General features: G+C 44.9%; 2 protein-coding genes across 5 annotated transcripts in view; both read left to right on the forward strand.

The window, feature by feature from the left end:
- The first annotated feature begins 3598 nt into the window (after positions 1-3598).
- On the forward strand, positions 3599-18676 carry PRPSAP2 (phosphoribosyl pyrophosphate synthetase associated protein 2). 3 transcript variants are annotated; one of them, XM_082772858.1, is made up of 12 exons: positions 3599-3873; positions 6340-6459; positions 7031-7181; positions 7999-8051; positions 8169-8235; positions 9222-9394; positions 10326-10441; positions 13653-13708; positions 15944-16092; positions 16794-16864; positions 17289-17435; positions 17949-18676. In XM_082772858.1, the coding sequence occupies exons 3-12, from the start codon at positions 7063-7065 to the stop codon at positions 18105-18107; spliced, it is 1110 nt and encodes a 369-aa protein (XP_082628984.1). In that variant the 5' UTR covers positions 3599-3873; positions 6340-6459; positions 7031-7062; the 3' UTR covers positions 18108-18676. The 3 variants fall into 3 exon arrangements, with proteins under 3 accessions (XP_082628984.1, XP_082628986.1, XP_082628985.1); XM_082772859.1 differs by lacking the exon at positions 3599-3873 and adding an exon at positions 4264-5148; XM_082772860.1 differs by lacking the exon at positions 6340-6459.
- A 2625-nt stretch (positions 18677-21301) lies between these two features.
- Positions 21302-24561, forward strand: part of SLC5A10 (solute carrier family 5 member 10) — a gene marked incomplete at its 5' end in the record, with an annotated part of 35300 nt that continues 32040 nt past the window's right edge. For both annotated transcript variants that reach the window (XM_082772258.1, XM_082772257.1), the window contains 5 exons: positions 21302-21412; positions 21854-21925; positions 22577-22681; positions 23213-23272; positions 23378-23482. In XM_082772258.1, coding sequence (XP_082628384.1) covers positions 21302-21412; positions 21854-21925; positions 22577-22681; positions 23213-23272; positions 23378-23482 — 453 coding nt within the window. The remainder of the gene's footprint in view (positions 21413-21853; positions 21926-22576; positions 22682-23212; positions 23273-23377; positions 23483-24561) is intronic.

Below are 24561 nucleotides of genomic sequence, written 5' to 3' on the forward strand. Positions count from 1 at the left end.
GTCCTTCCCTGCACATCTCCTGGTTTCTGCTTAGCTGCACGGGGCAGAGTTGGACACCAAACCTTTCTTCACTCTGTGCATCTGTGTATGTAAGGCACAGGATCTCTTCTTCTGTTCTGAATTCGGCTTTAATGAGCAAGCCTGCTGTACGCTGACCCATGACTAATTTGAACCCTTCCTTTATCTTCACTAACATGATGCGTGCTCGCTCCCTCCCTGTAGAGGAGCTGTAGCGTAGCGCAGTAATAGTGAATGGCAAGTCACACCAGGACCCAGTGGGCAGGACAGAGAGCAATGGGATGTTTGGCACTGTGTAGCCGGTCAATTTTCCTAAAATGACATTGCTTCATTGTTCAGCTCAATGGCTTTTGTCTAATGGAGAATCGAAGGGCAAACCACATCTGTAAGCAGGAGGCGATCGGGTGTTACGCGGGCTTTGCAGGACAGGCACAGCAAAGAGAAAATGCGAATGAAGCGAAGGATGCTGCTGCTGTTCTGTTTCAGGGCAGCGTTTGTTCAAATTCTTGCCTTTTCATCCAGCCTGAGACGTTTTTCTGTGCAGTGACCTGTTAAACACTGGCTATTCCAACAAGCCTCTCGCTCCTTTGTTTGAAGGCTGATAGGAGATAACCCTGTGCCCATGCTGAAGGCTGATGCAGCAGATCTCTGTTAATCATTTCAGACTGACCCGGAACTCAGAGCACTGCTAGAAACAGGAAAACAAACTAAACTCAGTGGCTTTTTTTTTCAGACAAAGCTTCATGACTCAGGAGGAATGTGACTGTAACAGAAAGAGCTGGTGCCTATTTCCTGCAGACAGACAAGCCACAGTTAGGCAGTAATGCTTGATAAAACAAAAAGAATGCTGTCTACCTACATAGCCCTTCACATAGACAAGATGTGTACTCTGCTCTGGGGCCTTTTTTAAGGCTCTTTGGTTCCCAGAAGCGGGGAATACTATTTTCCAGATCACTATCAAGTGTGGGGAAAAAATCATAAAATTACTCTTCCTTCCCTTGATTCAGAAATGTGTTTATAGCTGCTCCGAGTTCTGCCTCACTAGCTGGGCAATGTCCAAGCTGGCATCTTCTGGAAACCAGACACAGTCATTCCCGAGGCAGGGATGGGAGGTGGTGGCCTCCAGGCTGTGCTTGGTGCCCATGCGCTGCAGAACATCCCAGCAGGCTCACACGTAGGGCAGAGGATGTCTTCAGGATGCTTTGTAGGACTAACTGCTGGGAGAGACAAAACATGTTCACAGGGCCGTGTTAGGATCAAATCAAAATGTTTCTCCAGCATGCCAAGCTTAATAATTCTTACCATCACATAGATTGGCAGAGGAGTATAATATCCAATTTTATTTAAAACAAACAAACACCACTCACACAAACAAAAAACACCACTACAACCTGGCAGAGCAGTGATGGATGAAGCTTAGGAGACTGGATGATAGTAGCATTTGTCTTTTCTCAGGTGATGCATGCAGGCTGTCATCCAGCCAAGCACGAAAGGAGCAGCGCCCTTCACCTTGGCTGGACTAGGCGTGGATTTAGTTATTTATTTATTTATGAACATTTCTTCCTGCCAGAGTTGCATCTGGATTTAGAACAGCAAATCTCTCTGAGCCTCTATATTCACACCCTGCATTTTTTCAGAATTCCTTAGATGATTGCTAATTGGATCATTGTAAACGAAATAAAATCCAGGTGCTCATTTTGGAGGAACTATTTGTAAACTCTTGGATAGCATATTGTAAAATTAACAAATCCCTCTCCGTTGGGACTTGAGATTTAAATTTACATTCCTCTGATCAGGAAAAAAAAAAAAAAAAAAGAAACAGGAAAGAAATTGATTTGCTCTAAGAAAACAAAGGCATCAGAAGACAATCTTTTCAGTTCCTGGTTCTGTGGTTTGCTTAGGCAATGCCAGGAATTTGGGGCAGCATGAATCAAGTAGTCAGCAAATTCTGGGTGTCCCCAGGGTATTGAAAAATGCTTTTGGGGTAGGCTGCTAATTACATTATGGGTCATTGCTTCAATATGTGTTGTTTCTAGCTGTTCTGCCTTAAACTGCTCTGCCATGCCAGCCTGTAGTGAAATCCTGCGATGAAGACTGATGTTAAGAGAAATCTCTGCTGCTGTGAAGAGGCTAACAAAAAGCTCAAAGACTCCTTTTCCCCCAAACAAAATAAAACAAAGCAAAGATCTTTGAAATACAAAGATCAGTGAACCTAAATTGACAGTGGGAACACCAGCATGTAATCAGAAAAATGCAGACTGGAAATGGTGGGGAGGGTGAGGCCCATTTCCTTATGCTTAGCAGCGTGAGTCAAAGAGATGCTCCAGAAACACAGAATGACTGCAGCATTGTGTCTCTGAGGGCACAAACAAGCTTACGGTCTCCCTGCTCACATATTTCAGACAGATGTCTTTGCTTCTTGAGAGTGCTACGAGCGGAGAGCTCTGCACCTGGCAGCTGCTCCAGGTTAAATTGCTCTCCTGCCCGGCTTTGACTGCTGGAAGTGGAAAAAGAGACAACTGATGAAGTGTTAGAATGCAAGAAGCAAATGCTGTGAGCAATGGGGAAGCACTGGTGTGTGAATACTTAACGTGGAAAATACAGCTCATAATGGCAGAAACTGTTTTGAAATATTAAACCAAAAGTTGTTGGTTTTTCAGGTGCATCTGGTGAGAAGTCCTGGCAGCTGTGCCTTCCCTTCCTCTTTCATGGTATGTAAGTATCTGTCCAGGTGTTCCAGGCCTTGCTCAAATGCACCCTGTATGTTGCAGTCCAGGAATAAATAAATATAATTCAGTTATGAGAGACGCTGTGATGAGAAATACCTGATCTGTACCTTTACTCTAAATGCTAAAATTCTGATCCCTATGTAATAAAGTGCTGTTGATCTTGGGCACACTGAAAAGCACAACTTAAAACAGCTTCTAGCCACAGAGCTAGGGGAAAAAGGGTCAGAAAAGGAAAAAGCTTTGGTGCTTGAGTATTTACTTGGAGGGGAGGGAGGAAGAAGGGACAGATGGATAACCCTGGCAAGAGCCTTATCCTGAATTTATGCAGGATGACGCTAAAGTTTGTCCAAGGAGTGAAAGTACACACAGCTTTTGTCATGGATGCTGTCCTGTGATAAACCTGGGCTTTTAAAGAGTGACTTAACCCATCCTCTTGCTGCAAATGAGATAAAATGCACATTCATTCAATTTAACCCAAGTGTTATGGGGGGCGGGGGGGGGGGGGGAACATGGGACTCCAGACAAATTGTGCATGCTTTGGACAGTATTTATAAAGGAATTAAGGGACCACTTTTTGCTATTGTTTTTGACTTTACAGAACATCTTTATTGTCTGCAAGCACTGTTGGATAAGATAGCAAAGGCTGGGGATGGCAAAGCCCCTCCGTTGTGCTGGCCGAGCCCACAGCAGCGCATCCAGCCACCCCATGGGAGCAAAACCACGGACATCTGCCTCCTTACATCTTTCCGAGGGGACTCTCGCAACCCAGAGGGGGCCGCCGCCCACCTCGGGTGGCATTTAAAAGGAGAAAAAACGATTTAAAAAAAAAAAAAAGCAGCTTTATTAACGGGAACCCCCACACACTCCCCATCACCATCGCGGGGCCAAGATGGCGGCGGCGGGGAGCTCCCCTCAGCCTTAGGCGGGAAAGGCGGCGGGGGATGGGGGGCGGGGGGGGTGAGGGCGTCGCCTCGCGCCCGCCCCTCGCGCTCCCCCCCCGTGAGGCGCCGCCGCCATCTTGCGAGCGGCGCAACCGGAGGGGCCGAGCTCCGCCGCTGCCTCCGCCTCTCCCCGACCCCTCCGGCCGGGGCCGCTTCACCCGGGGCCGGGGGGCCGGAGCCGGCAGGTAAGGCATTAACCGAAGGGGCTCCTGGAGCTCCATCAGTCTCGCTTCAAGCGGCTGCGTGAGGGCAGGGTGCCCCCTTTCACAGCGCCCCCCCCCCAACCTCCCTTCCCTCACACAGGGTCCGCCGCCTGAGGAAGGGGCTGCGAGGGCCTCGCCTCAGGGGGCTCTGAGGGAGCGAGTCTCTTTTTTTTGCGCTTTTTTCCCCCTTTTTCCCCTTTTTTTCCTCTCTTTTCTCCTCCACAGGGCAGCCGGGGGCTCCTCGCTCCCTCAGGTGAAAGGGGGAGCAGCCCCCAGGCCCCCTGAGGGAGGGGAGGGGGATCCTGAGGTGCAGGGGGGCTGGGGGTGTGCAGCCCCCCACCAGGAGCAGCTGGGGGACACAGGGAGGTGTGGGGCTGAAGGGGCGACCCTCTTGCCATATAGTCCCGGGGGACACAGCCCTGGTTTTGGGGTATATTGCATCCCCTCGTGGGGAGTGGGGTGTGTGGGGGGGTCCGGTCTCCCCCCCCACAGCCCTTGGGGATCCCAGGAGTGGTGCTGTGGTGGTCCCAGGCAGTTTATCTTTGCCTCAGCGGCTGTTGGTGTGCTCATGCTGTGGAGGTGAAGCAGGTGGGAATAAAGCTCGTGGACATCCAGTCCTGTAACTGTGCCCATCCTCACGTGTTTGTGTAGCTGTGTGCAGCCCGAAAGAGAAGGTAGGAGTTTGTGGGCAGTGCCTGCATTGGATGCATGCATTCTCTTCCAGTCCATGTTGGCTTGGAAGACCTGCCCACCTCAAGCCAGAGAGGTTTGTGGTCCCACGTCCGTTTGTGGATTCATGTCTTTACACCCCTAATAAAGTTTTTGTGAGCGTGCTGTCATCCCAATACCCTTCTAAAGTTTGATACATCAGCGTTACTCTGCAAACAGGACTTCTCCCTGCCTCACACACAGTGTAGCCCACTTGTTGCTGCTGAAGTACATCCGCAAGCGAAGTCCTTGGCCTGTGGTTATAAGAAAAAACATCTTTGGTGTTGCTTGTGAATGTCAGCATCGTATTGTGGGGTAAAATACATCCTGAGTGATGAACAGGAAAAAACTTGTCTTTCAGCACATTTCTTAATTCCCCTCATTTTCTTAATCCATGCAGCAAAGAGGTAACAACTGGAAAGAAATCGTCATTAAAAACCACCATGTAAATATTTCCAGTACTATCTGAAAGCCATCTTTATGTTGCTCCCATCTGATCATACAAGAAGGGTACTTCAGGGGATGTTCCAAAACCTAAAAGCATTTCTAGTACGTGCCCAGTACGTGGTTTTAAGATGTCTTTAACGCCATTAGGGATGTTTGGCAGGCCACCTGGGAGCTGTGGAGATTAAGTGTGTAGTGGAACGAAGGAAGAAACATGAGCTAGGAAATGGAATTTGATTTTTATTTTCCCTTAAATTGTGGGGAGCCTGGTTTGGGATGGGTGTAGGTAAGCTTTAGACTGGATGTCTGTAACCACTGCCTTTTAGGAGTTGGGTGTTGGTTTTATTTATTTATTTTTTCACAAATGTCTGAAAGTACAGGCAGAAATGAATTATTATTTTTTTTTAATGGTATAGGATATGGGATTGTGGTATTCCAGGGTAAGGGTGTGTGTGTGTATATATATATATATATGTATATACACATACATACATACGTAAGATAAGGATGTACCAGGAAGCCAGGTATAGGGATCCTACTGGGTTTAATGGAGTCAACAACTGGGCATTCAAATTCCATTGCTGAGGTTGTCCCTGTTCGTGCTCTTTCTGCATGTTTGGGAAGTTTTGGCAAAGGGCAGGTTTTCGTTCACAGCAGCTGAGCATAGCGCGGCCTCTTTGTGAAGGGGTTGGCGTTAGGAAGTTCCTGACTTGACCCTGGATCCCGACAGAGGATGAATTGGGTACACTGCTGGGACTGGGCCAAGCCAAGCAAGTGTATGGCAGGTTGCAGAGGTGGGCTGGGGTAGTTTTATAACAGAGCTAGCCAGCTGTTCCCCTAAGCATGAAAATTAAATGCTGTTTGGGAGCACTTGGTAGTCAATAAGCCTTCAGTTTTTTTTGAACAGCTACAGGTGACTTGAAGAATTTAGGTTTCTCCATAGGGAGATGTTTGCCAGGGAAGTTATTGATTTATCTGAGCTCCCATTCATTTTGTTTTGAATTACACAGCTCCTATTTGATATTTTCAGCCCCCTACTTAATGCTAAAATGCTACACAAATGAGCTATTTATACATAAGTGAGGTGCTGCAGCCTTGGACTTTTTTGGCTGCTGGTAAGCATGATTGTTTCTTTTATTTGAACAAAACGTTATGTGAGAATAGGGCATGAAAATACGGTGTTTCAAAAAAGAATAACAAGTGTGAAGATGGAATCCCATCAAGTAGTGGTGTTTGCTTTTATTTTGGGGGAAAATGTATAGATTTCCTCTTGATGTTTTTCTCCTGTTTTCACAGGAGAAATACTAGTATCAAAGAATGACAACAGCTGCTTCATCAAGTGGATGCCTTGTGCAAGAGAGCATTATTTACAGCTACCAGCTTTACTGAGCTCTTCCTTACATTTCATCCTTATTTGTAAGTTTATAATTTATTGAAAAGAGGTGGAAAGATGCACAGCTATGGAAATAGACGCCTCTAGTCAATTTAGCAGAGAGTTAGGACCTAAGGGCTCTCTTGGCTCAGTTCTACCTCTGACTGGCTTTGTGATTTTGAAAGTCAGCATTGCTCAGTTCTAGAAAGGGTACTGGAAAAGAGAATCTATGCTGCTAGATGATAGCCTGAGGAAAGCATTTAATAAGCAAATAAATAAATAACCAACTGTTAAGATATTGTCAAGGAGAGATCCTTTGGCTTCAGCCTCTACTGAAGCGTTTTGCTGGTGGGTGTGTGAAGCTTGGGGACAGGAGAAGGAAGGCAAGAGAGGCACAAGTCTGTTCTTTGTGCCCCACTGCTGGGTGTGCTGAGCTAGCTTGTAAACAGTGTAACTTGAGGGCCACAAACCTCTATAAGGATATCTGTGTGGTGCTATTAAAATGTTGGTAAATTGTAAGAACGATGGAGAGTACAGGATTATGAGAAACCCTTCACTGTCTAAACAGATAAAATTTATCCGTTTTTGATTTTTAAAGCTTTTGCTCTCTTCCAGTCTTCTAGGAGTGGGAAGACAACTTAGGTTTGATGTTTTGTGTGCCATCAACTGAAATTGGGGCCAACATGAATATAACGAAGGGAGGACTGGTGCTGTTTTCAGCTAATTCCAATTCATCATGCATGGAACTATCGAAGAGGATTGCGGAGTAAGTAAAACCTGCCTCCAGGCCAGCTTGGGATCTTGGTGCCATTGTAAGGGGACTTCTTTTAGAGAAGACCGATTTCTCTGTTTTGTGGTAGTTACACGGGAAAGCTATCACAGCTGGGATGAACATCTGGTGTACGGTATTGCACAGCCTATTTCAACAGGTCGATAACAAAGAAAGTAACTTGTGATTAAGTTGTTCAGTGACAGGTTGTGGTTGTCTGCAGTATGTTGTGAATGCAGGAAAATGAATGTTTGGGTAGTGTTAAATACTCGGGGCATGAGTTTTCAGCATGTTCGCAATCTCCTTGTAACAGAGTTTTCATAGGGGCAAAGCTAGATCTGTCCTCACTATTTGTTTTAGATGGGGACATTTATTAGCTTTAAATACATGAATAGCTTCAGAACATATAGAAAGGCATCATGCCTCCGAAGAACTTGGGCATATGTACCTATCGTATTCCTTCCTACTTTTTTTTTTTTAGTGGTGATGGGCTGTGCTAATATTGAAATGGAATAAACACAGCAGACACTCAGATTTCCTATTCACTCCAGACTGACATTTGTCTATGGAAAAGGATGCTTTAAAAGTGGACTCTTAAGCATTGTGAATGTCCGTTGTCATCTGTCTATATAGATACAGAGAGAGTGCAACTGGTTTTAGTGTTTGGGGTTTCTTTTCCTGTTTTTCTCCTCATATATGGCATTTTCAGTAACTGTCACAACTGCTTTAATGGTTTTGCACTTTAATGGGCTTTGCATTCATTTAGCCCTTCATTTTCACTTACTGACTTCTGGTTTTAATTTTTCTCCTGCAGGCGATTAGGGGTTGAGATGGGGAAGGTTCAGGTTTATCAAGAGCCAAACAGAGGTGAGCATTTCATGGGCAGAACTGGAAACTTACCTACCTACGATCTGCCTTTATCACTGCCCCTTTCTTGATTCCGTTGCATCTTGCTCCTCACATCTCACCTACTTCTCTTAACAGAAACACGAGTGCAGATCCAGGAGTCTGTGAGAGGGAAGGATGTGTTCATCATCCAGACAGTTTCAAAGTGAGTAGTTGTTGAGAGACACTGTACAAGCGTTTTGATGTGGACCATCCATAGGAATGCTTCTGTTCTAACTTTTCTTTGCATATTATGTATGTGACACAGTATAATAAGCTTAGATTAATTATAGAGGCTTCTCTTTGTGTGCTTTTTTTTTTTGTTTTGATACATGCACAAAGAAGACTTCAATGTAAGCCAACTTCTATTTTCATTTTCAATGAAAATGTCAATGAAACTTTCCCCATGGTTTCTGTGTTCTTTCGCTAAGTGCATTCTTTTGCTCATGACATTCTCTTTAAATTCCTCCCTTTTCAGCTACCATGGCTCCAGCACCATCACAAAGCTCTGAATGTAGGAGGAGCATTTCCTAGGCAATGTGTCGTGTGACTCAGAAAACAGTTTTGTTGTTTTTGTGAAAAGAACTTTAAAAATACAGACTTTTTTTTTTGATTTCTAATCGCACCAAAGATAGTAGGTCCTTTAGTTGATGACTGGTTCTCATCTATAGATACCCTCTGTCTTCTCATTTAGATCAGAAAATAGATGACAGTTAGTAAATATTTAGCCTGCTGTTGGCTTGAACAAAATAGAACTATGTTGTAAATCTGATTTTTTTTTTTTTAAGGGTTATCGATACTGAAAAATACATCTATTTTGCTTTGTGAGCAATAGAAATAGATGTTGGAGATAAAAAATATGGTGTAGTTTGTCACAGCAACATGCTGTATTACCAAAAGCCTGAAAATGGAGTATGCTGAAAAGTGCTGAATTGACCAAAAAAAAAAAAAGTGAAAATAATAATGAAATGTAATTCTAGTAAAGAATTAAAATGCTGGGTACAGGACGCTTACATCCTTAGGTGTGCAGCTGGATTTACAATGAAGATCTCTCACACTCTAATACAGTGAAGTAATGGATGTAGATGTTGTATTGAATTCAGCTGCAGGATTTTTATGCCTGAATACAGAACTAGACGCTTCTCATTCCAGGGATGTGAATACTACGATCATGGAACTCCTGATCATGGTGTACGCTTGTAAAACATCCTGTGCCAAAAGCATTATTGGAGTGATTCCTTACTTCCCATACAGCAAGCAGTGCAAGATGAGAAAAAGGGGCTCCATTGTCTCTAAATTACTGGCTTCAATGATGTGCAAGGCTGGTAAGAATGCAGGTTGTTGTGGAATAATCAAGGAAATGGGGGGTCCCACGGGCAGCGCTCAGATCCAAAGAGGTCTGTGCACAAGGTGGGACTTTGTTGAAAAACTTTGCAGTTATTTTTAGTAAGTTTGAAGTACGCATAGAATATAACTAGAGATGTTTCTAGATGGTGAGTTCATTTAAAAACAAATACATCTCGCAACATCCATTTTACATCGCATCCTACTGTACTGGCAAGATGAGTCTGCTGCTTTGGGCTGTGCTATCCCTCCCTCATAATGCTGTTCTTGGCCTTTCTTACATTTTTGAGCAGTTGTACTTTGTCATTTCTAGTCTGTCTGTCTTAGCTGTTGAATATTTTGTTTGTCCTTTACATTTGAGTTGAGGTGGGAGAATGAGTTTGTGCATTTTCAGCCATTAAGACACTTTATTTCCTGCTTCTTTCCTTTTGCTTTCTTTCCCTGGCAAGAATTGGCAGTTAAAATGAACACTGTGATCGGGTTCTTATTGTGAGAGAAGAAATGTGGCAGTGATTAGAATTTGGGTCCCTTTCTGAGGAGTTCAGAACTCCAGTGTTTACTGTGTCCCACTATGTGGTAGAGGACCATTTATCTTGTTCATGGTTCCACGTTGTCAGGTGTAAACGGAGAAGGAGCATACCTGCCTCAGTGTGGCACTACTGCTTCAGTTATGGGGATTGTTCTCAGGTGCTTGTTGAAGACACAGTAGCGATTGGGAAGCAGGGATAACCCTTGTGTATTTAAAAGAGACATAGTTACTAGGCTTACTGAAAGCATGTAGCATAATGTTTTTGTTTTAATGTAGCTTAGAGAGTTTGTTCTGAACAAACTTGTTAAACTTACTAGAGAAATAAAGTGTATCTGTTATTGCTCACTTTTCCTGACCTGCTTCTTCATGCGTCTTTTTTTAAGGACTAACTCATCTCATTACCATGGATTTACATCAGAAGGAGATACAGGGCTTCTTCAATATTCCAGTTGATAACTTGAGAGCATCTCCATTTTTACTACAGTACATCCAGGAAGAGGTGAGGAAGGCCTACTTTACGCTGTTTTAATTATTTTTTGCAACGTCTCAAGGCTTGTGAAATTCCTGTGAAAAGATTAACAATTCAAACAGAATTTTAAAGGGGGGAGGGTCATGTTGGGGCAGGAAGTGGTGTGTTGGTTCTTTTCCTTCCCAGAGAGGCCTGATTTTGCTTTTCATGAAGAACTGGCATTTTATTTTCCATGTAAGGATGCTGTTCTGTCATCTTATACATATCCTGCTAAGTAATACATGTATATAAAAGAGCATTTTTCTATTCTGAGTATTCTCTTCCTTTTCTGTTTCCAATTTCCTTGCTATTTACAGGATGGAATGCTGGTGTAGGTGTAATTTATATAGCATTATGAAAATATTTTGCAGGCTAACTCGTAAACGATGAGAGCCTATCCATCCTAATCTGAAAATAAGAACAGATGACTTCTGTTGTGGGGAAATCTCCACCTGCTGTTTGTTCAAGCATGTCTTGACTTGAGGGAGCTTAACTTCTGATGTTCTGTGCAGCCATTTCTCCATCTTTGAAATGGATATTACTTTTATAAAGTGCTTTGAGAAGTGCTACTGATAGATTCATGTGGACAAATTGTGCAGTTGGTAATTGTAGGTGTAAGACGTGGATTATGTCTGCCTAATCATCATTTGGAAGAAAGCAAATCTTTTCCTCCTGCTGAGAAGAAAATGTATAGTTTGCTCTTACTTTTTGAACTCAAGCATTTTTGTTGTAAAGAGAGAGAAGTGCCTTAGTTTGAAAAAAGAAGGAAAAAAAAGTATTTTTTATGATACTTCTAAAAGTTTGTTGGGGAATCAGTTACCATTTGAATGTGTCATTACAATTTGTTTGGTAATTTGTCTGTCTGAGAAAGAGGGAAGATGATAGAACAAAATTCCTGGCTCTGGCTTTGCCACAGTCATTCATCTTGTGCACCAAGACAGAAGTATTGCATATTGTAATCAATATATAAGTTAAAAAAAAAAAAAAAAAAAAAGTGGAAAGCCAGATATGTAGACTGAAGACAAGTTGTGCTGTTGTATGTTACTTGAACCTGTGGACTATGGTAGGTAACAAGGCCACGTTCCCAGTTTAGTCTTTAAGCACATCTTGATACCCAAAGTCTTAACGTTTTAGGAAGATTTGCTGCAGCTTTGAGTCTGGCTCACCTGGTGCTTTCTAACAAATGAACATTCACAGAGCCCTGCTGAAGTTTGTGTAGAGAGGACTTAAAAGATCCTTTCAGCTTTTAATTTCTTGATTCCTCTGCTTGTTCATGAGATGACTTGCTAAAACAGAGGTTGACTGAACCTACCTGATCACACAGGATATGTGCTAGCAAGTACTTCACTAGCCAAGTGATGTGTAGTATCCCTTTTGTGAAAGATTCATTCCGTGCTGCTCCGGAAGAATTTAGTATTCATCTCAAGCTCCCGGTGACAGCAGCTTGCTGCAAATCTTGCACTGTCAATACTAAAGGATGAAAAATGTTTCAAGGGGGAGTTGTGATGGGATATGTTGAATAGCATGAAATAGAGTCAAGCTTGATAAGAACGGAGGTCACTTACAAAGCACTTAGCTGAAAGTTGAGAGGATGAGGCCGTACAGTCGTTCCCTGTCAGAAAATTATGTGTAGGTGTGAAGGGAGTTATTTGATTTTCTGGGATGAAGTCAGTCCAATCAGTGAAACTCATTTGTGTACGGATAATTTGGTGGTTTTCCTTTGTATGCCTAGCAAATATTTATAATTAGTGTCTTCTGTCTTCCTTATGTGTACACGTTAAGCTCAGAGTGACTCGTTAATCTCGGAGTGACATAGCTCTTTGTTACTAGGAGCTGTTGATGTCTTGCTGTCTCTCGGATGACATTTCTGGCTTTCTGACTTCATTTCGAACAAATTTGATAATTTGGCAGGGGAAAAATGAGGCAATGATGTCTGAACAAGATCAAAGCCTTTATTATGTCAAATGACAGGCCCTGCCTTGTCCATACCTTCCATCATGCTAATCTTCATAGCCTGTTGTTTAACTAAGCATTTGTAAAGGACAGAACATGCTGAATTCCCAGTATTGTAGGTGGAGTTGGTAGCACTGCGGATTATTAATGCTGCCTGACTCGTCCTCTGAAAAGCTCTCATTTTCAATTGGTTCGGCCCCTGCCAAAATTCAGAAGTTAAATCAGCATGGGAAAAAATTCTTTCAGATAGAATGCTTTTGGAAACGCTCAGCAAGTATGGTGTGCGTTTGAGGATGAGGCTGTGGAATAACTTATCTTGCTTGTAGTTTTAAAAACGAGTATTTCTGTGTTTTGGAGCTGCTATTTAATGTCTGGCAGCAAGATTGTGAGCTCCGTGTCAGGGTCCTGTCCCTCCAAATTTATCAGGTGACAGCTCTAACAGATCTAACAGCCAAGAGGCTTCAGGCCTGCAATAGTGGGGTTCCCTGGGACTGGATGTGCTCTGCAGGACTTGTGAGTGGCTGTGCATCATTGTTATGACAACTGCTGCAAGACCAGACAGGTTCTGTGTGTGCTGCACTCTGGCACAGATTGTCCCAGGGCAGTGCAGTGAGGGAAAGTGCTGAGTTTGCAAGGAAGGGGCTGCAGTGAGATACCAAAGTGAGCCCAGGCTGCTGGTGGAAGGTCTGGAAGTGCCAGCAGTGGAGTGACAGCTCATGGCTCCTGTATGGGTGCAGTGAATGTAGAATTTTTATTCCTTTTAATAGTCCCTGTAAGGAGTCATATGATGTGGAGAGGCTGGTCTTCTTTTTTGGTTTACTTTGAAAAACAACCCTGAAATGAGGAAATGGATTAAATGCTGTGTTTTCAAGTGATTCAAGACTGTTGTGTGCATGCACCAGACAACTTAAGTCGAACAGGAAGCTTTAGTTTTGATGGTTTCCTGTTTTTTAACATTTGCCTGCGTAGTCCATACGTTCTTCTAAGGTGGTTACTTTTGTGTGATCTGTATATAACGTGGTGTTTGGGAGAGGTACAACTTTAAGCTAAAATCTGAATTTGCTTAATATCTGTATTTCCTGAGATGTGAACTCTCAATATGTACCATGGATTCTTGAGATTGCTTTCTTACGTTAGGTAAAACATTAAATGCTTAAAATTCTTTTGGCAAAATGAAGTTTTGATTCTTACTGAGTTGAAATTTGTCTGAAGATACGAAGTAGACATTGCTATCTGTTATTTGCTACAGATACCAGACTACAGGAATGCCGTAATTGTGGCCAAATCACCTGCGTCTGCAAAGAGGTGGGTACGATCTGCTCTCTTGTGTTAGAGCAGGAAATCTCTATCCTCATTTTGTTCTTAGGGTCGAGTGAAGGACAAATATTTAACAGTTAAAAGATGCAGCCTGCAACCCCCTGCCACCTACACTTTCAGATGTGCAGTTTTTACATCATCACAAAATCGTAATAAATCTAAACAGAGGTTAAAAAAAACAAGCTGATGTGGTAAATCAGTGCAGTGCTTCTGATAAAGAAGCTATTTAATTACATGATGTAATACTCATGTACATTTACGTTATGAATTTCCTACCGTGAACGAAGAAAAATCACTAGAAGTGGTACACCACTAATCCAAAGTAATTGCTTAGCAAACAGCTCAGAACGTGGTTGATCAGATCCTAAGTGTGGCTGACTTACAGCCTAGCGTGGTGGAACAGGATTTGATGGTTGAGACTGCTTTCCTTGTGAAGTTCTTGTTGGCCAAACAATTGTTCTTAATTCCTGTAGCTTTTTGGTTCGCTTTACCTAATCTCTAGAATTATACCGCTCCGAGAAGGTGGTAAAGAGTTGGATGATGATTTAAGAGAGAATTTATTTGCTGTGGTGACAAACTAATAAATTGCTGAGACATTACCTAGTCTTTGATGCCAAGGAGTCATGATATTCTTTGTAAAAGCAAACAACCATTGTTTTATATAGTAAATCCAAAATGCTTTACTTTGTAGAAGTACAGTGAGGGGAACAAATTGCCATCTTTGTTTCGCAATGGTGGTACTTAAGTGATTTTTTTTCTCTTTTGGCCAATTACGTTACGTTTTCTTGTCTTTGTTTCCTTTATTTGGTGTCAGTATTGTCTCTTGGGTGTAGGCAGGCGTTTGCTGAAGCATTTTCATGCTTGTCAAGTAACTGTGTATGCCAGCAAATGACCTCACTTGAGTTGCACATGTATAGGAAAGGAGACTTTTGCAGGAGAGCATCCCAGAGCTGTGTTTGTACAGCTTCTTCACGTGTGCATGTGAGCATTTCAGAGTAGTCTGAGGGAGGTGCATTGTGTTTGGACAAGGGTGGCGGAACACCTCGGCCTAATTAAGGACAAGCTTCACAGACGAATGTCTGCTTGTGAAGGAGAACTTACTCCTGAAGGAGCTTCTGAGCTTATTGGAAAATGAATAAATCATTTTACTGTTGTTTTGAACTTTATTCAATGTAATATTGCATATTTAAATCATTATTGTAGTTTCACTGATACGATTACGCCTTCGAAGTCATAACTCTTAAATATGCATGGAATCATAATTTATCTGTATTTAACTTCTTGAAAAAAATAACTGTATGACAACCACAGGGCAGAAGATTCTCCAATTTTAATTAACTGAGCATCACAATGAGCAAATAACTCGGTGGAGTTGTTTGGATAGTGAAGCCAGGCTTAAGGTTAAAGGAAGTGATTCAGGCCACAGGTCCTAGATACTAAAGTTAGAACAAAGTGACGTGCTGGTCTCACTTTGACCACGAGGAGAGCAGGTCGCTGGTGCAGGCTAGATGCTGAGCTCCGGGGTATGCAAGGTAAGGTAGGGCGAATGTCACTGCTGCATTTTACTTGCTGCTTGCCATGTCCGGGTTACAAGTTCTGTCTGAATTTCCCATTTTCCTGACTCTGCTTTCCACACTCATCCAGCTAACCTTAAACTTAATTACCTAAATTCCTAACTTCAGTCAAATAAATGCTGCATGGCGAAGGAACTTTTTGTAAGTTTGTAGAAATCCGAGCTGTTTAAATTTCAAGAGTAGCTTGTCAGGCAAAATGATTTTGATTTCTTTTCTGTAGGATATCCAAGGTTACGTGTGAGAAGGTCTGGGATATTGTCTTACTTAGTCCACGTCTTGCTAAAAATAAATAGATGAATATTTGTTTTCTGTTTTCATTTGAATATTTTTTCCTATTTAATTAAATATAGGCAACCCAGACATCTAGGCTATTCTTGGTGACTGTTAGATGAGACCAGCTAAAGCATGGGATCTCAAGAATGCTGAAAGCCAGGAAATGTTTTTTGACTGCTGGGCAAAACAGAAAGGAATAATCAGATTTGTGTGACTTTGCGGCATTTGCCCTGATGCTTGCAAGGCCAGTGTGGATGCTTTCAAGGTTATTTCGACTCTCACAGGGCTGGTGAAAACAAGATGCTGTGGGATAGGTGATTTCTTCTAGGTATTTTCTTATGATTTTAGGATCATTTTTTTAACCCTTTCTCTACAGGGCACAGTCATTTGCTGAGCGCTTACGGTTGGGAATTGCTGTCATTCACGGGGAAGCTCAAGATGCTGAGTCTGACATGGTGGACGGCCGACACTCACCACCTACAGCCAAAAACGTAGCTGCTATTCATCCCAGTTTAGAGATACCCAGTAAGTAAGTTTGTGTGTGAGAGTATTCACCTATTGCTTTTTGTGCTTTTGGGAGAGGGGGACAGTGATGGCACCATCAAAGAGGAGCAATTCTTTATAAGAACATGAGGAAGGGGAACGGTTACTATTTGATGCTTTTTGTCCGTAGTTTTAGTGCTGGGATGGTCGTGAGATCTGTGCCCTGCGTGGGAGGAGCTGTGCCACCACAGTCAGTCAGAAGAGCCTGTGGCAGAGAGGCCACACTTTTGCCAGTTGGCTTTAATGTTTGAGTTTTGTTCTGGGACGCAGAGCTAATAAGCTGAGCTGAGCTGGCTTTGTGTGGAGCCGGATCAATGTCATAAGCCTTGACAAGGAATCCTTGCTGATCGTGGGTGTGACCTGTAGCTGTGCCAGCAAAACTTCATCGCATGAAAACCTAGCTTGGGTTTCAGTAGGCTGATTGAACTGGTTGTGCCTGCATGCCGCTCTCTGCATGTAGTTAATACTTCTTCACTAAGCTTAAAAAAAAAGTATTAAAATCTTGGTGCTTTTCCCAGCAACACTGTAATAGTTGGAACAGTTGTCACCTCACTTCTTGCTAAAACAGTGGTGACCCATGCAAAGGTGACATTTCCACACTTGAAGTAAATTGTATAAACCTTCTTTTTTCTTTTTTTTTTTCTACCTCTGTGAAAAAAAATAAAAAAATTGCCATTGATCAGTGCTGATTCCCAAGGAAAAACCACCCATCACAGTTGTTGGAGATGTAGGAGGAAGAATAGCTATCATCGTGGTAAGTAAGATTCCATAGCTTCTGATAAATGATACTGAATATGCTGAAGTTACAGAAATCAAGTATATTTTTGCTTTATCAGCAAATGAACTTTGATGGTGGGCTTTTGATACTGCATTTTTTATCTCATGAGGCAGTAGCCTGCACATTTACTGAAGCTGATTGTGTGAACTACGGAGTGATGTTCCAGTAGGTTTGGACACTCTGTTTTTCCACTCTAATGCTTGCCATCGAGCTCAGGTGTCTGAAGAACAACATGAGCGAAAATGCCCATTTTGCACTAGATGTAAACTGTTAACATTTGAAAAAGATTAAATGTCATTTTGGGTGCACTGCGTTCATTATCAGTAGGTAGTTTAAGACTACACGTTGGTCTGAGAGCGTGTTGAATCTTCACTGACTCAAGAATGTCTTGTTTTGACAGGATGACATTATAGATGACGTCGACAGCTTTCTTGCTGCAGCAGAGACCCTCAAGGAGAGGGGGGCTTACAAGATCTTCGTAATGGCCACGCATGGCCTGCTCTCGTCAGATGCTCCCAGGCTGATAGAGGAATCTGCAATCGACGAAGTAAGCATGAATTCTGAGTGGCTAATCAGATGGTCTAGTTGGTTGGTTTATTTTTTATAAGAGCAATTTTCTCCCGATAATTCTTAAAATATACTGGCATTAAGAACTTAGGTGGGATGTTGCTTGGTTTTGGCTTTCTTACCGTTGAATTGTACACTAGAATATCCCTAAACTACAGCAGTGGAAAACCAGGGAGAGCAGAGAGACGACAGACTGCTGGTATAAGCAGACTTTTCCCTTCAGTGTGGGGGATATTTTTGTACCTTCCTCTGACCTTAGGTGTCAGAATGAAAGGAGGGAAGGATATTGCCATTAGTATCCATGGATACGCAGTATAGCAATGCATAGCTCTTCCGAAGATTTGGATCCTGACAGTAATGTAAAATCTTGTTCTGTTATCAGCAAGGGTGGCTTCCTGGGGTCTGGAGGACAGACATTCCCTTTCGCAGTTCTGATATGGGAGGTGGAAAGCGTGAAGCTGTTAAGACTTTCTAAATTTTTTTCTTTCTGTAGGTGGTTGTTACAAACACGATTCCCCACGAAATACAGAAACTCCAGTGCCCTAAAATCAAGACTGTGGATATCAGCATGATCCTCTCAGAAGCCATTCGCAGGATCCATAACGGGGAGTCCATGTCGTACCTTTTCAGAAATATAGGACTGGATGATTAATGCTTTTTAGTCTAAAGAAACACCCGGGCCAAACTGGAAGCGAACAGATAAAGAGCTGTGAAGCATCATGCTTATCTGAATATTTCTATTGAGCCACTTTTTGTTTCCTCTCGGTTTAAGTATCAAGGTAGAACAGTTTTTAAGAGCAATTTTTTCTTTGCAGTTTTTTTTTTGGGGAGGGACGGGGAGGGAAGGGATAACATTTTACAAAAAAACTGTTCTAGTTGCTTTTAGGTTAGTTGCACTATATACATAGTGGGGGGAAGAAAAAAACAAAAAACAAACACAAAACACTTGAGGCAAGAATTTGGCTTCTAAATTAAGCATTCCTTTTCCAAAGCTGCTTGCTACAAGTGCTTTAAAAGATAATAAAATGAAGTGACTGTATAATATTTGCATTTTAAAAGCCAAAAAGGTTGTACTGTTGTATGCAGTTAAGTGATTTTGTAGGAGTGCTTTTATAGAAAAGCATATGAAATATGCACCTGTATTTATTTTCTGCGACAAAGAATAAAGATTTGTTTTGTGTGAGCTTTCTAAAAATGTTTATACAATAGTCACTTGTCTTCTGAAGTGTCCCCCCTTAAAAATGATTTGCAGATCCTGTGGTATTGAAAGAAATCAGGAGGTGAATTGATTCTTTTATGCTAATGTGCTACTTGGGAGTGTAAACAGGATTCGGGCTTCTCGGCAGCGAGGAAGATAACATCTGTTTTGCTTGTTGCTGTGCTGTAACACCTGCAGACAAGGAGAGGCTGCTTTTCCTTAATACCCTAATACCCTAATGCTCATCGTCGCATTTCAACCCGTCTTTCTGCCGAGCAGTCTTGTAAAATGCAAAATACACGCAACCTTTCAGCAGCCACCCGGTTTCTGGGGACTGTCACGAAGGTGTCGATAAGATTTGTTGTAATTTGTCAGGTTCAGTGCACCTGCAGCGTGCTGCTTCGCTTCAGGCTATGTGCAAGGAAATTAAACCTGTGGCTGGGTGGCAGGGGACAGCAGGGACTTGGGAGAATTTGGGAGTTGTTGGTTTTTTTTTTTGGAGGGGGACAATTATGGAATTGGGAGGGTATCATGCAGGGGGGAAGTGAAGGCTGGTTTTAATGGCCTGTGATTTCTGCTTGTGGAATTACTTGTTTACCTGAAGGATGGGGCTTCTTGGGATGGTTTGGGGATTTGGTTGGCAGGGAGAGGCAGTGGCTGCTCTGTAAGGATGAAATATCCGGAGGTTCCAGCTGATAAAACCAGCTCATCACAGGTAAATGGGTTTTCAGAGGTTTGTACTTGGGACCAAATTCGTGGGATGCGTGTTTAAAAAACAAACAAAACCAGCCACAGTGTGGAATTTAACCTGTTCAGGGGTGTTCTCCCAGGCTTCTCTGGGTGCCTGCTTGGGATGGCCTGCTCTGAGCTTCTCAGAGGCTGAACGTCCTGGCTTGTGGTGGGTTAGTGAGCGTTTTTGGGGGTTGGTGTCTGCTGGCACAGCACCTGGGCTGTGACTGAAAATCCTCTGCGCATTAATCAAAGATCTATGGACTTTTCTTGGTACATTCAGCAAGTGAGATGAAAATTTTATTCAAGCAACTGCTCGCCTCTGTCCAGATAACGCTATTTTCATTCTTTGAGCTTATTTTTCATCACAGCATTGTTTAATTTTTTACATTCTATCTCCGAAATGTCAAGATGCAAGGCTGTGCCTGGTTATACTTTACTTACAGTAGGTTACTGAACAGTTCCATGCTGTTAGGAGGTGCACCAGGCTGACACATTAACACTTGTGTGTACTTTGAAAGTGTTAATGCAGGCTGAATTTCAGCAGAGCAGTGAGGGAGAACTTTAATCCTTCCCACAAGGGTGCAAACCCACAGGTGGGGCCATCGGTGATGGTTTCAGAGAGGAGAAATCCCTCGATCCATCTCAGTGGTGTGCACGTTGACTGGTGTGTGCTTTCTGAATGAATCCTTGTGACATGTAGTTGGAGAGCTGGCGAGTGAGCCAAGCATCCAGTGCAGAAAACAGTCCGGTTGCTGAACACAGGAAAACTTTAAAGTATTATTTCATGCTTGTTTCAAGCTGAATTTTGGAGACTGGCTTCATCCCCACAAGCGTTTCTGCTGGTCAGCCTTGGCTGGCTTGCTCAGGCTCCACAACTCTGTGCTCGATCACCGATTTAGCACGTCACCCCCCCACCTTGGGCTAATTCAGCGCAGTAAAATTGTATTGATTAGGATTAAAGACTTTGAAACTGTCGTGGTCATAAGACGGGATCGCTGGACCTTTGGCTTTCCTAGCGGGGTGGCTGGAAGGGAGCGAAGCGCGTGTGACTTCACTCGTGTTTTTCTGGACTCTTGCAGTACAGCGTGGTCCTGCAGGGTTACCCAATCTGTGTGCTTTTCTCAGAGGCAAAAATGCCGGATCACCAGAAATGCGAGCTATTTTAGAGGTGTTTCACTGGGATCCTTCAAGGGAACATGAAAAAAACCTGCTTTTTGTACACTAATTGACTAGTCAGGAGATAATGCAAATTCTTTCCGGATCGGTAGCATCTGCAAGAAAAACATCGGGGTTTGGTTTGCAGCTTATAAAGGGCAATATTAACAAACGTTTACACTAAGGTAATTTGTAAAGCTGCAAACAACTTCTATTAAACTCAAAAAAAAATAATCTAAAATGTACAACACCTGTCCTAAAATTGATCCTAAAGCTTCCTTTACTAACGAGGCACAGGTTGTGCAGTCCCCGTGTGCCTGCTGGAACTTTTGATCAAGTCTTAACCACGAAAAGAGGAGCAGCTGCTAAGACTTGAAATTCCTACAGGTTTCATGACAATAATTGGCTAGAGGGGAAAGAAGCTGCGATAGTTTCTTGTCCAGCAATGTCTCGACACCAAGCGCTGCTGCAAAAGGGCTGCTGAAAGCCCTCAGAAACCGCACCAGAGAAGTGCAATAAATGCCCACTGTAGGAACAGCCTGCGGCTTCCTTAAGATATATGCAAAAACGGGAAAAAAGGGGAAAGAACTGAGGATCCCACACTGAGTGATGGCCCTCAAACATCTTTGGAAGTGTTGGAAGCGAAGCTCCCAGTGTCACTTGGATTAATGATAAATTCCCCCAAGCAGCTAACGAGTTACTGATTCAGTGATCGCCTTGGGGGAGGCTTTGCCAGGGATGAAGGAGGCAGCAGAGGAGGGATGGAGGGCAATTCCACCGCCGGATCCTTCGCCCCCTCGCAGCAGTTCAGCGTTGCTGATCTCGTCGTCATAGTGGTTTATTTTTCCTTAAACATTGCGGTGGGGATATGGGTAAGAGCGTTCTTGTTCGCTTTCTCCTGTAACCGTTTGGAAGTACCAATGTTCTTTTTCAAACCGTTTTTGAGGGCTGGCTTTTCTGCCTGGCATCTTTTTTGAAAGCCTCTTGTTACTTTCCAGCTGTAGTTTGCATTTGTTGTGTCTTTCGCCTCTTGTGCCGCGTTTGCTCGTGGCCAAGGCTGGGCCCCACAAAGCTTCCCCGTCTGGGGATGGAGGCAGGACGGGCACATCCTCTCGGGGGTGCCTCCTTTGCTCTTCGTGGCTCCAGGTATTTGGGGTGCAGCTGCCACTCGGTGTAATTAGCCTTGAGCTGCCGAGCTCCCATTAATTATCCAGTCTCCCGTCTCTCGGCTTCTCGTCTGGCAGACTTGGTTCTTGGTTTCTTGGTGTCTGGGTGCGCAGGGGAAGGGCTGTGCTGATCTCTTCTCCTCGCAGTCTTCGTGCAGGGTGAACAGGAACACCGTCAGTGGCTATTTCCTTGCTGGCCGGGACATGGCATGGTGGCCAGTAAGTAGAGCCCCCTGAGTCTTGTCCTGGGCACCGGGGATGTCCGGCACCGTTCCCCTTCCCACCAAATTCCCCCTTCATCACTCCTTGCTCCGCTGCCTGCCCCCACATCCCCAGCCCATGCACCTCCTCCTGCCAGGCTCTGTGTCCCTTGCTGAGCAGGATTCGTGCCTCCTGATCCCCATTTCCCTTCTGATTACACGAGGGGTTCAGGAGCCCACCCAGCTCGTTTTATTCTCCTTGGAGGCCACCCCGAGCCTGGGGAGGGCTTGCTGGGGTCTCAACCCTATCGCCGCCGCCTCTGGTGGCTCCAAGGGAGCCGTGGCCGCCTCAACTCCCCCATTTCTTTGTTTCCTGCTCTTATTTTAGCATCTCCTTGACAAACAGGTTGTAGGTCTTCCTGCATCGCTGGCTGGCAGCTTGCACAGGGCCACCTCCGGGCAGGGCACGGTGCCACCGCCATGCACGTGGCTGCTCCTCGTCCTCCCAAAACCGAGCGATTCCACCCCAAACCCAACCGGGGCTGCCGAGGGGAGCTGGGCACGAGGGAGGGCTGGTGGCAGGGACCTCCTTGTGGGTTTGCTGAGGGATTTTCCTGCCTGCTGTGCCCGTGTCCCCGTGGCTGCAGGGGAATCCTGCTCTCGCCCGCAGATCGGAGCCTCTCTGTTCGCCAGCAGCGAGGGCTCGGGGCTCTTCATCGGGCTGGCCGGGACCGGTGCTGCCGGGGGAATCGCTGTCACCGGCTTTGAGTGGAACGTAAGAAACGCGTTGTGGTACCCAAAACATGAATTTCTCGAGCCACAAAGCAGCACAGCCGATGTCACAGCAGCTTCGTGCCAAGACTGAAGGCCTGGGAGGAGTTGCGTAGGGGCTACGAGCACAATGCTGCTAATTTGGCTTCTCCGCATCATGCCCAGTGCATGCACACTGAATTTGGGGTCACCTCAAGTCCTTGTGCACAGGGGGAAGGCTGTTTCGGGGCAGAGCCTCCCCCTCCAGCCCCTGCCTGCCCCCCGATGAGGGGAATGCCCAAATGGGTCACCAATTCCCTGCTGTCCCATGTGCCACTTCCAAAGCCCTTGGTTCCCGCAGCAAAAGCGCGGCATTTGGGTTGCCTGGTGCTCGGGGAGCTAGCAGGGTGCTCGTGTTTGGGATGCTGCAGGCTCTGCCGTGGCCTTATATACCTGCTGTTTGAGGCCGTTTGGAGACAGAAAGGTGCCTCGGAGGGGAGCTGAGGCTGTTTCAGGTGTGTGCCTCCTGCCTGTGCCGCTGCTTCCTTCCCGACAGGCGACGTACGCCCTGCTGGCGCTGGCCTGGGTCTTCGTTCCCATCTACATCTCAGCTGGGGTACGTGGGACTGCGGTGCCACCGCCGTCCTCCCCAAAATCCGCCCTGGTGACGCTGCCCTGCGCCCATCAGGACAGGGCAGCCAGCGCTCCCTCCCCTCCGCAGATCGTCACGATGCCCGAGTACCTCCAGCGGAGGTTTGGAGGCGAGAGGATCCGCGTGTACCTCTCGGGCCTGTCGCTCCTGCTCTCCATCTTCACCAAAATCTCCGTAAGTCGTCCCCGCGATGAATTTCCACCCAGCAAAGAGTTTGGGGTTTGGAGCTGCTGCAGGAGGGGGGACCCTGAAGGATCTGTGGCTGGCTCTTGGGATCCCCAAAATTCGGGATTTCAGGCAGCAAGGAGCCTTTGTGCACCAACTGGATGGCCCGAGCATGTGTGGAAAGTGCCTGAGTCCCAGGGCTTGTTCCAGGAAAATACTCCCAGGAGTATTTTCACCCCATTTTGGCCTCATTCATGGTTCCCCATGTGCAGCCCCAGCTCCTCTCCTCCCTCTGCTATCCCCTTGGGAAGCAGGGGAATTTTCCACAAGGAAAGGGCAAAGCACCAGTGGCACCGGGCTTGCAGCAAGTGGGACAGAGCAGGGCACAGAGCCCTGGGGCTGGAGGTGCTCTGAGAGCAAATGACTCCCAAACAATCCCGATCCCGAGGAAAAAACTGCTGGAGGGAGCAACCCTGCACCGCCCCGAGCGGGCGAATCCAACCCTGGGGTGTCTGCAGGGGGACGGCTGTAAAAGGTGCTTTTTGCATGGGGTGGCTACAAAAACAAATAATAATAGTAATAAAAATTAAAAAAAAAGTCACCGTGCTCTTTGCATGGGGATGGTCGCAGGAAAAAAAAAAAAAAAAAAAAAAAAAAAAAAAGGTTATTTTTGCATGGGGATGGTTGCAGGAAAAAAAAAAAAAAAAAACGCTTTTTTGCATGGGGAAAGGTCGCAGAAAAAACTGCGCTTTTTGCATAGGTGTGGTTGCAAATGAAAACTAAACCAGCGCTGCTTTTGCATGGGGCTGGCTGCGGGAAGGAGGGCCGGGAGGGAGCGTGGCTCCCCACGCAGCGGCGCTCCCTGCCCGCAGCTCGGGGCTGCGCCCCGCCGTGCTGCCATTTCCCTTCATTTATTGCAACTTGTTTTATGCTCCACGCCTGTGGTGCGAGGGGCTGCACCCGCTGTGGCACTGCGTGGCCTGATGTCCCTGGCTTTTGGGGACCCGTGCGTCCCTCCCGAGAGCTGGGCAGCTCGGTATTGATTTTTAACAGGTGGGTTGCGGGGCTGGGAGCAGCCCTTGCTCTGT

The sequence above is a fragment of the Aythya marila genome, assembly GCF_965140915.1.
Source record: "Aythya marila genome assembly, chromosome: 15".
NCBI classification, from domain to species: domain Eukaryota; kingdom Metazoa; phylum Chordata; class Aves; order Anseriformes; family Anatidae; genus Aythya; species Aythya marila.